Raw genomic sequence first — 13,620 nt, 5'->3', positions numbered from 1 at the left:
AATAGAGAAATGTCTGGAGATGGGCATGGTTTGTAACTAAACTAATAATGCATAGCTATCTAATATCCCCGCCTAGCGGAAGAATCGGATGATGTGGCTTTTTTTTTGGAGTCCAGGCAGGATTTTCTTTTCCCTCTCTCTTTTTTTTTTTTTTTTTTCCCTCTGTCTTACTGTCTGTTCATTGTGCGGCCTGGGCTCTTGGACAACTAATGAGGACTAACATATACATACTTATCTGCGAATTAATATTACATGCATGATCCTAATGCAGCAGCGCGGTCGATATCCGCTCTTGCAGCGGGTTCACTTTTCCCATTGTCCTGCTGCGAAACCTCCCTCCGGAGATTCTTTCCATCCAACCACACTGTGTTTCTTCTCAATCTCCCCCCGGCTAGGAGCGTTGAGACATGTCTTTCATATCGGAAGAGTGTCTGCCGGCTATCACTTGGCATGTTTTTGCTCTCTCTCTCTCTCTCTCTCTCTCTCTATCTATCTTTTCCCCCTCTCTGTCTGTCTGTGCCTGTCTGTATTTTCTTTGTCTTCAACTATCCGTATGTACACGCGTGCATTACTTCTAGCCTCTTGGTACCATGGCGTCCCGCTCACTGTCAAGAGACGGGAAGACACTGCCTCCCATTATTGGACATTCAGGGTGGAAAACGGCCCTTTCATTTTCGACATGTTAGCCGTGCACACTGTCCACCTTTTTTTTTTCTCGCTTTTGGCCTGTTGATCTGCTCTTCTTTGTGACACACAGCTTGCAGGACCCGGTAGGTGGAGGGGAAAAAAGGGTCTGCGCGGATATTCGCCCTTTTTGTCTTTTGCAGAGACGGATATGTGCCCTCCTCCGCCCCAGCAGTGGCCTGTGCGTGTATGCTAGCAGTCTGAGCCTGGCTGGCCTTGGGCGGATGGGAAAGGGTATATTAAGGCCCTGGATTCCTGCGAAAAGACCAACTTTCCTTTTTTTTCTCTCATCATAATCAACACAATCATGGTCAGGATCCTGGAACTTGCTTTCACATATATAATGTTGTTCTGAGGTTTGACTGTTCGTCCCTCAAGCTGCTCCAGAAACAACAGATTCCGTGGAGCTTTCCTGGTCATCTACCGCTGTTGCTTTTTTTTTTTTTTTTCCCCATTTGAAGCTCTTCGTCTTGTGATTTTGAACCTTGCTCCAGCTTTGATTTGCAGGGAGAAAATCGATTGCCTTCGTTTTCCCAGTTATTGGGAGGCATTTCCCCCTTTGCAGCTCCTGGTCTCCCTCCCACTTCCTGCCGAAGCCTGGATACGTCGCATATATTTCCCGTCTATCCGACAATTCTCGTGAGTATACCGAACATCTTACGTGCCGTGCCTTCTTGCCGTCTTCGCTTCAGGGCTATTCCAGCCTCTTTGTCTGTCTCCTCTATACCGTATATACGGGGTTATTTTGAATATCCGCGTCTTCCCTGCTTGCCGGTGGTAAGTTACTGTTCTCTGACGTGCTGCGTCCGGTTCGCCTTCTTGATCTAATGTGTGTGGCATGTAGGATGATTCCGTTACTTCATTTTTGGCACCGTTAGTCCTCGTGCTGTTGTTGTAGGGGATCCAGGCGCATCTCCTCAAAACACAAGTTTTCAAACGGTGAGACATCCCGGGCTAGCCCCTCTGATCGAAGATCTGCCGATGTGAGCAAACTACTCTTCGTGCTCCGGTCCACCACACAGATCAAATATATACGGGCCGTCTTCGGGATTGGGAGAACTTTAACGTGGGGTCTGTTGAACGGTGATATAAGGTACCCGCGACGATACTATACAACAGCTTCTTCAGACCTCCGTCAAAATTGGTCTATTACTTGTGCCTCTCTCTCTCTCTTTCGCGCTCTCTCTGGATTTGATAGGAGAGAACAACAGTTCGCGATTCGTGAATATATTGTCCTTGTCCCGGCGGACTGCCTGACGGCTGTCAGAATTGCAATATTCTCCCCCCTCCTCGATCACAGTCACACATCTCCCGGTCTACATTATACAACTCTCCAGATTACCTTGTCAGGACCTCTTGTTCCGCCAAGTATATCCTAAATCCTTCCCTCCTTTCCTTCTGCTCCTTCGGTGTCATCGCTTGTTTTGAGCCTCTGAATTCGAAATTCATCCGGCAAAGGCTGCCTACGACACTCAACGAAGAGTATTTAAACGTCCCGAGAAAATGTGCCATCAAATTATTCGACATTGCGTCTGCGGTCATACGGAATCCGGTGGATTTCATCCATGTCAGAGGAAGGGCAACAAGAGGGATGGGTGTCGTCGGGTGATAGAGATCCCTACGGGATGGGGATTATGCTATTTGTGCCGGAGGAGCCGATAAGCCACGGTCTTCCTTCCTTTTAAGAGCTTGGGGGATTTGTTTTTTTTTACTGCTATATATACGAGACCTGGATGTCCGTACCCGAAGCAAGACATGTGCCATAATATCTCGCGGTTCGGCGTTTACAACGTTCATTCAGCTGCGCGATATATATCCAACAACGAACGGTCGGCAAAAAGTGCATTGCCCTTAAAGCTTGGGTTCTCATGCGGCTTGCTTCTTCGAATCAGGGCCGACGCGTCCGTGTCCAAGCCGAATCACCTAAGCGAAAACAACGCCCGTCTTGAAATGGGGCGTCGCTGGTTGGCCCGAATCCGCTGCATCGTTCCGTGCCATGAAGAGCTTTGATTTCAATCGATATGTTCGTATTACTGGCATCAACAAATTCACTGTCAACCTACAAAAGGAGTGGGAGACTACTGGATCCATGTCATTCTTCAGCTTATGCGTTGGTGGAATGATAAACTGCAAGGGGTAACCGCAACAGTCCTGACACGTGTGAACGGCGAATATGATATATATTATCATCATCAATGGATGATGGGCGGAAGAGATAACTATGGATGGCTTCGCACCATGCGTTCGATTCACGGCTCAAATCTCAGATTGGCCACTATATCTGGCTGGTTGAACACGCAGGGGATATCAAAATGGCGGGTCCCCTCAGTATGTATATATGTAAGGTCTTGCGCGGGTGTCTTGGAGTCGCAGTGCTACAACTATCACACAGAGCAACGGAATCCTCTTTGACAAGTATGGCTTCATCTCGGAGCTGAGGGTGATCACCAGCGTGACGGAGATCCGATGCATGTCTTGAAGAATATCCCAACCCCATGTGGCTTTCTTCGTGATCCATTGTCGAATCTGCTCAGGTTCTGCCTTGTTCTGTCAATGGTCCTGTTATCCAAGAGCTTGGAATAGCAGGTTATTTTCCGTGCTGCTTGGAATGTCATCGTTCGCGTGCGCCATCGAAAACACGGGCTCCTCTGTTGTGTCTGTAGTGTCGAAGCTCTTGGAGTTGTCTACCTGTCCCCTCTTCATCGGCACTCTTCACTCAGTGTTTGATGTATGATTTAGCTATCGGCCTCTCTTTATCGGGCGCGCTTCGAGCTGACTGTGTATCTCAAACCGTCTAGGAGCATCATGAAAACATGGGCTAGATCCTAACAGTAGCCATGTCAGTTGCGTGGGTCGTTCGCCGTGTCTTGACACTCCGCTACGAAGTACTTGCGCGGGGGCATACCAGATCCTACGTGTATGTTATCCCAACTTATAACTGCGAGCTCGGCTCATTAAATTGACGCGACAATGCTGGGATTGCATGCTTTATACATGAACTGAAGCTAGTCCATGCTTCCGCAAAGGATTCGCTCTGACTACAGTTCGGACGGACTGCGCTATTCCGCATGGAACCCTCTTGTGTGCAGTCCCGATGCCCAGAACGCTCAAAGTATATATATGACGGAATGGCAATAGATATGATACCATTTCATTGGATATTGCGATAATTCATCTATGACGGAATCAACTAAATTTCGACAATAGCGATATTAGAGGTATCGGCGATTATAACTCAAAAACACTCCAACATTGCCTCTTCGCGGTCCTGCTCAAGGTTGGGCCTAGGGCCTGCTGTTGAGCTTTGTTAAGGAGGGATGTTGTCGATAGTTTGGTATTCGTTCGATCGGTTACCTCAATCCCTATATCAAAACAGAGGCAAGCCAATCCAGTTCAGAGCAATATATAGAATCCGGATTCCGCATGGGGTCTCGATATGTGAACTTTTTCGAATCCTCCCCCTTGCAATATGAACGACACATGCGGCCGAGGCAGCATGAGGCATTGAACCTAGAGAGTCCGAGCGCTCTTTGGTTACATACTTTCTACCTTCTCTGAACTAGCTTAACAACAATTTCGTCGTTATAAAATTAGGGAAGGGCGTTTTCTGCTGCACTGGTAATGTTCATGCAGGGCTGGCTTACAGCGACTTTGACTACTGGCAGTTCATTTCTCTTCATTTCTCGATGCAGGACTACAGTACAGGGATGCTCTCCTCTCGGATCACAATGAGAGGCGATATTACGCCTCCCCCTAGGACCATGTCAATCCTCCAAATGAATACCCCTGATATGGTCCCGGGTCGGTGCAGGGGCGCACTCTTGCTTTACTACTGGTGATGACGTATATTATATATTTGTTCTACCCCTTAATACTTGAGGGAGCTTTAATGATGGAGCCACACAAACATCGTCCGGGTTCGAATGCTTGCGCCGGTCAAATCCTCTCCGCTCTGGACAACCGCCTTGATCATGAGTTCAAGCATCTGCGTACCCATCATCCCATACCGTCATATTCAGAATCCAGAATAGGAAACCAAACATGCCACCCTGGGTGTGTTTGTTTGGGTACGTCAACTACAGTCGACAAGCTATCATCCGCAGTTGTGATTCAGCACAATGCTTGCTGATCCGCCTCAGCTCTCTTGCTTGTGGTGAAATGTGCCCCACGCCCGACATGTCTTTTTTTTCCTATACCTCCAAACTTTATGATCGGACAGAATTCATGCTCCTCGCTATTCTGCATTAATCGTATCACGACCCGTTGTTCTATGCCCCCTACTGTCCGTGGTGCGGCCTGCTGCTCAAGTGTGTTCACTCGGCATGTGAACAGTATTTTCGATTGCATAACCCCCCGAGCCTTTTATATATTAAATTGTGTTCCCCGCCAGGCATATTTAGAGGCAATGTTGAACCTCATAAGGTCCCCTGGTGATCGAAATCTCAACATGGGTCGCTCTTCGCGGGAAATGGAGAGCGACACGCATGTCTGTTGGATATTTTATTCTATTTTATTATTTTGACTTTCTTGTGAGTACATTGTTACCTTCTCTTTCTCTCTCTCAAGTTCCGGTTGAACCTTTAATTTGTATGGATAGTATCAGAATCGAGGGATTCATTGATGACGCATACATTGACAGTTTTGACCGGTGCCTTCTTATCAACCATTGTATCTCTAGGTTAGTTATCAGCGAATCTGGATTCTTATATTCCGAGTTAATGCAATAAGCTTGCAACTCTGTCCTCACCCTTTCTCCATCTCACGATTCCCACCAGTCATCTGTCTGGGAGTCATCGGGTATCGGTTTTCTTCCCAGATCAATGGAAATAGACATCAGTATTGGGGCGGACTGTGCTTGGTCGAGAGATGGTTGCAATGAGGTCAAAAACTGCTTTTCAAATCTTGGCGTCGGATGCTTTGCGGATGACAAATGCGCTGGGATGAACATTATCTGAGAAGGCATGGCTATATGAAGTGTCAGGCAATGAATTGTGTTCCTAAGCAACTATAACAGGGGACTTCCCCCCCCACCCCCCACCGAATAGTCTCGCGTATCAATAAATATCCCCCAGATGGGGTTCATAAAGCCTCTTGAAGTCTGGTAGGTTTTGTGAATCGAAATGTGCATATTAGGGTTGTTCACATGAGGTGAAAATAAGGGAGTCCAGCTCCCAAAGGAAGAAATAAGCTATTCTGCTGACTACTAGGTATCTGCCTCAAGAACATTAAACCTCACAGCAGGCAAAGAATATGATGACGGCCCTCATCATCTGGGATTTGGCTTCTCTTCTGTCCCTACGCCGGCTACTTTTCCATTCGCGAAAGAGCCGTCACAATAGAACTTAACTCTCGCGCAAAAGCATCTTCTCCCTGCCTTGATATCACACGCTTCCTCTTTCGGTTACCAGCGTTCGGGCTTATCGGCCCTAAGGCCTCCCGAGAATCGAGTTCGGAGCGTTCAAAATCCACAATCATGACAGTTCCAGTATGTTTGTCGTGGAGTACATTGCGTGGTGCCGCGTCACAGTGAAGAACACCAAGCTTGTGCATCTCTTTGTAAGCTGCGGTCACAGTGTCAGTGACATTTTGCTTGTTCAGTAGGTTCATGCAATGAGCTAATGGCTGACCACCCCAGCTGAGAAATAAAAAGTGACTAAAGACACCACAGTCATAGTAGTATGGTAGAATTAGATCTACCATTCCGAGGCATACAGGGACGTACTTGCCCTGGATAGATCGGAGGCGATTGTAGATCTTGTTCTCATGCTGGAGTCTGTCAAGATCAAAGCTCTCCATGCCTTTGGCTACCATGGTATAGCTGTGAGATGACAGGCACACCTTAAAAAGAGACCCGAGCGCCCCAGATATGTAGAGCGGGACGCAGTCCGCATCGGGGCCCCGGTCTTTGGCAAGTTGTTCGCGGATAAGTTGCTGAAATTCCTGCTGGCTGATGTGCTCTGGCCCATGATGCTCGAAGTTAGGACATGTTTCATCCACTGGACCACCATTTGCTAGCCCCAGTAAGCACTTCTGGGTGCAAAATGGTCGATTGTTTATCACTCGCTGTTGCACTGGTTGCTGACCTCTTCGAGAACTGTTGGGCTTTTTGTCAGATCTTGTCCCTGGGGACATCAAGGCCTGGCGTCTACCAGAACGGTAGGAGTGCTTTGGGCTGGGAGAGGGCGGGCCTTCTTCGCTGCTGCTGCTGTCATCATCGGCCACCATGTCACTGTCCAAAGGCTTGCACCGACTCCGGGTCTGAATCGGAGAGCGTTTAAAGCCTTTCCAACGTTGTGGTTTATATGGAGTAGCGCGGGGTTCTTTCCGCACCGTCTCGGGAATGTCTCTTAGCACGTCGTCATACTCCACTGGCCAAACATCCAGGGTAGTCGTCCGATCGTGCCATGAAGCTGGGGGCGGGTCGACACTGAGGGCTTGGATAGCAAAGGCAAAAGCCTGTGCGGCAGCCGTGCGATGGAGCCTTGTTTGGTCATCGTCCATGACATCTAGGCTCGGGACACACAGTGAAAAATAAACGATTGTCGGGTCATCATTGGGAATATGCAGGAAGACAAAAGCTTCTCCTGTGCACACATAACCGTACTGGATACCCTTGCCAATCATGTAAGAGAAGAGCTGAGTAACAATCGCAGCAGCGAGGCACTTGGCTGCAAATGCAAAGTTTCCGCCATTCTTGTTGATCACATCGCGCTCTGGTTGGATTTCGGACTCGAGCCCTGTGACAAGCTCATCGAGACGCAGCTTGTGCGGTGCTTTGTACTCGATCGCAAATACCGGGATATGACCTCCACCAGAGTCTCTATAGACGCAGTACTGGTCAGCTTGATTGCCTTTTCCCCTTGCCTTGCGCCGGGGTTTGGTGGCCCCGGGGGGAACAGGTGACGGCTCGAGGTTAGTATGGCTCTCAAATGTCACTGTTCCTCGGAGGCCCAGGGCATCCCGAAGCGTGGAATCTTTGTATACCTCATCCATCAGAGTTTGTACCGGGTTCTCAACTACGTCACGTTCAAAATAACGGAGGCAGTTCTCACTGCTGAGCGGCCTCAGATAAGACTTTACAAACTGCAAGCTATGTTGAGATGGAAAAAGAGGCTGCGAAGAGAACAAGCTGCTGCCTTTTAGCTGGTTCCAGATTGCCTCCTGTTGCATTGCAAAATCCTCACCCCATGGAATGATCCGTCGAGGGAAGAGCCTATTGCTCGGGTTGGTAGGCTCCCCTTGTGTGGTCAGGGCGGGGTTGGTAACTATCTGGATCGAGAGCTGGAGTGAATGGCAGGCTTCGAGGTATTGCTCAACAGTTTGCGGCTGGGCCCCCCGTGCAAGCTCCTCGGCTGCTTCTCGACGGAGCTGTGCTTCCAATGCATTGCTCTCGGCTGCTTCTCGACGGCGTTGTTCCTCCTCGCGGAGCCGCTTCTCTTCCTCATAAAGGCGGCGAAGCCAAGTAAGCTCATCTTCCTCCATGGCGAGCAGCCGGCAGGCTCGAACGTAGATGATAATTATCACGCACAAGCCGTCTATAATAGCCCTATTATAGGAATAGATATAGGCTTTGATGTTAAATCATAGGTCAGCAAAGGGGACTGGCTGGACCTAGGGATAAGAAGGAACCTTAATTCTTCGCGTAGATATTGACAGGATATTGAACTAACCAACTGAGCCAAAAAGGATTGATCCTTTTTGGCTAGAGGCGCTCTAAGTCTAACACAGGATTGACCAGTGGGAGCCCCTTTTGCTGCTGTGGCTCGTCGCTGGGCTAGCATAGGTGAGTGGTGAAGACTTCTGTATGCGTCGTCGTCGACGCGTTGAAGAGCTGTTGTTGTTGGGGAAGGCTTCAAACCTTAACCTTCCTTGGAAATAGTGCCGCCGGACTGGAAAAACAATCCCCCGAGAGACAAAAGCTCTTAGGATAATTGGACTCACCCCCTAGGTGATTGGCCTTTTTCGTAGGTGGTCTAGATTTGGGGAGGATCAGGGAATGGTTAGGGCGGGTTGAAATGAAATTTTAGGGGATCAATTATGGGGGAAAATATAAATTTGAAGTGTTAACTTAGTTACTTTGCAAGTTTGGTTTTGAAACTTTCATCACGTTACAGCTGGTTGGGTCAACTTTGCTGAGAGCTCACGGTAGGTTGATCTGTACGCTTGTCAGTTGCCTTGCTCCTTCACTTACAAGGACAACACTGCTGAATACCAGCAGCGAGTACGGAGTACTTGAGGACAATCCAATGCACTCATCCATCATATTTCCCGTCTCGCCGGGTGAGTGCTCTTCGGGAGAAGGGTTTATACTCTCAAAAGGCCCCAAGCATGATGCAAGCCAATTTCAATAGACATTAAGAGGCCTGAGCAGCAACCACTTCGACCGAACATATTTTCTTTTTTGGCCATGATTTTACTACGGTGGCACTCTGTCACACGATTCTGACTCGATACAGACAAGAAGGAGTCAAGAATGGCTGTGAGATGCAAAGGAAAATGCTTTCCACATCGTTCTACTGCCTGAGAACTCTCTATATCTGATTTATTCCTCTTACTTCAATCTCAGATATATCCAACTCCAAAATTAACGATTCACACGTCATTATTTAAATCAACCAGGACATTGACAGGCTTTGCATCACCCCATACAATCTCTGCCTGATGCAAATGATCCAATGTGTCTGCCATTTGACTCGTCCACTTCTGCTGTAAAGAGGTTAGGACGCAGAGTACCCCGTACGTTCTAATATTATATGCTAGCAGTCCATCCAATACAGTAGTACTCCTAAAACCCGGGAAGGTTCTTTGTCACAGACTATACCGCAGAGGCTGGGGACTTGTATATTCATATATGCTTCCAATTCCCCTATTCATTTGTAGCTCTCGATCTCACAAATAATACTTCTCTCCTCACCAGCACCTTAAGAAACAAATCTTCACATCCACAAGCACTTCTTTGGGGGTCCAAAGCGAATAGTGTAAGATTTCCTGGTTGAGGTAGTCACGTAGAACTTCGCTTTGCTGGCAGCTGGCAAGTCTCGAAATAATGACAGGAATAGTCGTAGTGCCCCAGTCTTGGAGATATTCAGGATATTCATCTGTATCCGTCGCTTCGACGAGTCGTAAGTATTGGTTTAAAATAGCTAGAGCAATACGAAGATAATCAAGTCCTACGGAAAATCAAGCAGCTTCTTTTACCTGAGAATATGTCTTTAACTAATTTCATAGCTCTAAGCAAACTTAAGAAGTAGAGATCTAATACTTTATAATCTAAAAGAATCACTGATTCAAGAAAAGTTCCGTTGATACTATAAAGAGATTAAATAGAAGATTCTCTGAGTCTTTTTTAATATCTTGTATACATATCTGAAAATCAAGAATGATTTCAAGAGTCTGCTTACTGTCTGAAACTCAGATATCCAAATAAATAAGTGTCAAGACTAAAAAGCATTCTGTATTTCTTAAACAGAAAAAGAAATAAAATATTTCTTATTGAATAATAGATATCATTGTCAAGAAAAATGCAAGGACTTGAGAAGTCATATCAAGTAAGGCTTGGAGAGGAAGAAATATATTGCTTGAGCTAGAAGCTATAACAGACTTGAGTGAAGGGATCTGACTCTCTTCCTGCCACTTGTTCTGGGGTTCTGCTTTCGACCCTAGCTCCGACACAGAAGCGGAGACACTGTAGTGACAATGTCTGCTGTAGCCTTGCAACATGCATGTGAGAGTGCCTTTTCAATCCTTTCATATCTCGCGGAGATTTGGGCGACCACGCTCTGCAGTTGTTGGTCTACCGTGAAGTTGATGGTCAGGTATCCCCATCATCTACCACTTTTTGTTTGGTGTTGGCAGTGGAAACTCATACTCCGCAAGGATCAGAAATATCAGCATCAATGTGGCAGTCATTGCAGAAGTGAAAGACTTTATTCAGCAGACTTTCCAGTCATCAATGTCACATCTGTTGAGGACGACGACAATTGAAATCTTGACTTTCGTCCGATGGCTCCCAAGAAAGACGATAATATAGCTCATCTCACTATAGTAGCATACAAACAAGATCTCTATGTGGGTAACAAAGGTCACTTGGGTATAGTGTGCATTTGGCCCACTGGAGATATATAGTCAACAGAAAACACGCACTGAAAAAGGCCAAGGAGCACAAACAGGATGCTGGCTAAAACATGCTGCCATATATAGTGCACGGCATGCTGTGGGGGATCATGATGTGAACATGCTGTGTAATGTAATCGCCAAAACGCTAGAACATCGCCAATGTAAGGTTATAGGCAGGTCGTGATCATCATTGTACACTAGGGTATCAACAGGCTCTTGCGTGTTGAAAAAGGGCCAAATGGATGCTGGGGAAACAAGCAGGCTAACGAGGGTAGAAAAGAAGGGAAAAAAAAAAAAGGAAGAAGAAAGATCCCCTTAGGCCCATGTGTAAGTCTAATGGGATCTGACCATATGCACCCGACCATCTAAAAGATGCTGATGTCAATCACAAAAGAAAACAAGCATCGCATCACATCGCATAGGGTATAAAAATTACATAGCCCTCTTAAACACCACCATATGAATCACTTCCGCGGGATGCCAATAATGCTCGGTTCTCCACCGCCATCGCCGCCCGTAGAGCCTCGTTATCTCTCTCCGCCGAGCCCGAGGGGATCCAGCCCCTCATCCAACCCGTGACTTTCTTCCACCTGCTTCGGCCCTCGGCCTCCTCACGGATCTTGATCACGAGCTCCTCATCCTTCTCTGCGTACATCATAAACTGCAATCCCACCGTGAAATCCAGGACTAAGACGCCTGCGGCGCCAAGCCAGAAGGGAATCGCTCGCCCAATCCATTCCAAGCGGTCGCTACCATCGGGACCAGCCCATCCACCGCCGCCGTACGGTGGGAAATCGAACCAGGCATTTGGATTAGTGAGCAAAGAGGTCGAGTAGAAGAAATTCCCGCAGAAAGCCGCGAAGAAAAGCAGCGGCGACAGGCCGGTAGTGCTCTTCCGGCGATAGTTCTTGAAGATCTGCGGCAGGCGAGAGGCAAGATACATGATGGTGGAGGTCCAGGATGCGATACGCCCGGCGATTACTTTAACGTCGGAGTCCGGCAGCGATGGGTGAGGAGTGGTAGGGGGAGCGCGGGATTCGGGGATTGAGGCAGCATTCGAAAGAACAGCGCAGAGCATGGTGATCATGATAACCGTGCGGGGGGATGTGAACGGCACCGGGCTGCTCGCGCTGGCACCTGTGCGTTCAATAGTACGACTGGACGAACTCCTTTTCTCGCTCTGGTTGGAGGGAGTGTGGCTTTGTGGTGTATCCAGACTCCGAACCGTTTGTGTCGCAACGGTCTTACCTTCGAGTCGCGGCACCGTAGGAGTGGAAGCTAACTGGCAGCGTGAGTTGGTTTCCAAGGACAGCACGCCTTCCCATGACTCTTCCTCGTCGTCATCCTCTGGAGCACTTATATAGCCATATCGTGGGAACCGCCATCCTTTCAAGTACGTATACCAGTAGTATTGAAAGACAAGCACAATATCCACCATCACATAGTAACTAGCGATGATGATCTGCCAACCAGCCTGGTTCGTTAAGACTGAACCTATCAGATTACCCGAGTCGCCCAGGCACCATTCGACGAGAAACCACACTGACAACCCCGCTGTTGACTGGAGACTGTAATTCTTGTATATCTGCGGAAGCTGCGCGAACAGCCAGGAAACGATGCTCAGTGTTCCCAGGGTCGACGATAGCAACGCTAAGTGCGTCGGCAGACATATGTGAAGGAACGACGATACGGTAGCCAGGAAGGGCGTAGCAGGTTCGCAATGCTCAGGAATAGCCGCTGTCGATGGGTACTGGACCCATGGTGAAGGCATTATCTGATGCTCTTCGCCCCCGATCGCTTGTGATTTTGACAGTGGCTCACTCCTTGCCCATAGGTGAGTTAAATAACGTCAAATAAACGTTGGGAAAGGTTGAGGACAGGGTGGTTGCTCAAAAAAAAACAAATATAAGAGGAAGCGTTGAATAAAGAGTCCCGATGACCTCGGGAAGTTGTCAGGCGACGAAGTCAGGTTGGAGGGTTGGGAAGTCGGTGTATTAACTAAGAGTCAACTACTCCGTAATAGGGAGGTTTCAGAACGCGGGCGGAAAGCCTCGACGAGCAGCGCGTGAAACGTGAAGCCCTGTCGGATAGGCCAGGTACGTCAGAGGCTGTTTTCGATGTTCCCCGTCACTAGTCCGTGGAAGCGTGAAGGGTCTGACGTGGTCAGGTTCGCGCCCTCAGGTTGCATTCGCGGGATGAACACGCTGCTCAAAGCAGAGAGGCAAAAAAATACGTAAATAAATAAATTAAAGGAAGAGAAAACAAATGGAAGCACAACAAAACGCTTCAGAGCCAAAGAGAGTGAACGAAAGAGAATGAGGGACGGGCAGGGACTTTTTACATCACTCCCTCTCCTCACTCAACATCGATGGAGGAGACGCTCTTGGGTCGGATTAGACTTATCACGCGGACGCGATTTGGGTTTGTTCGGCGCCAGAGTTAACTTAGTTAGTTAGCTGGCACGAAGTTGACTGGTCAGTTGGCTGTTGATAAGCTGAACTCACTCACTAATTGGCGGACTGTAACTGGCTTGATGTGATCTAAACTTTTGATCCTGACAGCAACTCTGCAGACGCACAGGCAGCCTCTCTGCTCACCAGCAGACTCCGCATCCCATGAACTGTTATGGCGAGCGAGCAAAAACAGGCGCACCGCCATCTAGTTAAAGCAAGATGTGGTAACTATTGAATAGGGCCCTGTTCGTATCTTTAAAACTGGGCTGCATCCGTGTGTTCATGGCTTAGCTGAGGGCTGACATTTCACGCACCATGACTTGGAACCCCTCGACTGACTATCACGCGTGCGGGCAAGCAGTTCTGA

General features: G+C 48.1%; 3 protein-coding genes across 3 annotated transcripts; all 3 read right to left on the bottom strand.

The window, feature by feature from the left end:
* Positions 1 to 5,264: 5,264 nt before the first annotated feature.
* D8B26_007468 (uncharacterized protein) lies at positions 5,265 to 5,647 on the bottom strand (the record flags this gene model as incomplete). The annotated part of the gene is made up of 2 exons (XM_066125547.1): positions 5,265 to 5,358; positions 5,448 to 5,647. The coding sequence occupies 2 exons, from the start codon at positions 5,645 to 5,647 to the stop codon at positions 5,265 to 5,267; spliced, it is 294 nt and encodes a 97-aa protein (XP_065981630.1).
* A 15-nt stretch (positions 5,648 to 5,662) lies between these two features.
* Positions 5,663 to 8,166, bottom strand: D8B26_007467 (uncharacterized protein; the record flags this gene model as incomplete). Its single annotated transcript, XM_003066997.2, has 1 exon — positions 5,663 to 8,166. The coding sequence occupies one exon, from the start codon at positions 8,164 to 8,166 to the stop codon at positions 5,989 to 5,991; it is 2,178 nt and encodes a 725-aa protein (XP_003067043.2). The 3' UTR covers positions 5,663 to 5,988.
* Positions 8,167 to 10,706: 2,540 nt separating this feature from the next.
* On the bottom strand, positions 10,707 to 13,131 carry D8B26_007466 (uncharacterized protein). The gene has a single exon (XM_003066996.2). It carries the CDS (start codon positions 12,569 to 12,571, stop codon positions 11,246 to 11,248), a length of 1,326 nt encoding a protein of 441 aa, XP_003067042.1. The 5' UTR covers positions 12,572 to 13,131; the 3' UTR covers positions 10,707 to 11,245.
* Between the last annotated feature and the right edge of the window lie 489 nt (positions 13,132 to 13,620).

This window comes from Coccidioides posadasii, chromosome 4, assembly GCF_018416015.2.
Source record: "Coccidioides posadasii str. Silveira chromosome 4, complete sequence".
Lineage (NCBI taxonomy): Eukaryota > Fungi > Ascomycota > Eurotiomycetes > Onygenales > Onygenaceae > Coccidioides > Coccidioides posadasii.
This window is presented reverse-complemented; position numbering and strand designations above follow the sequence as displayed.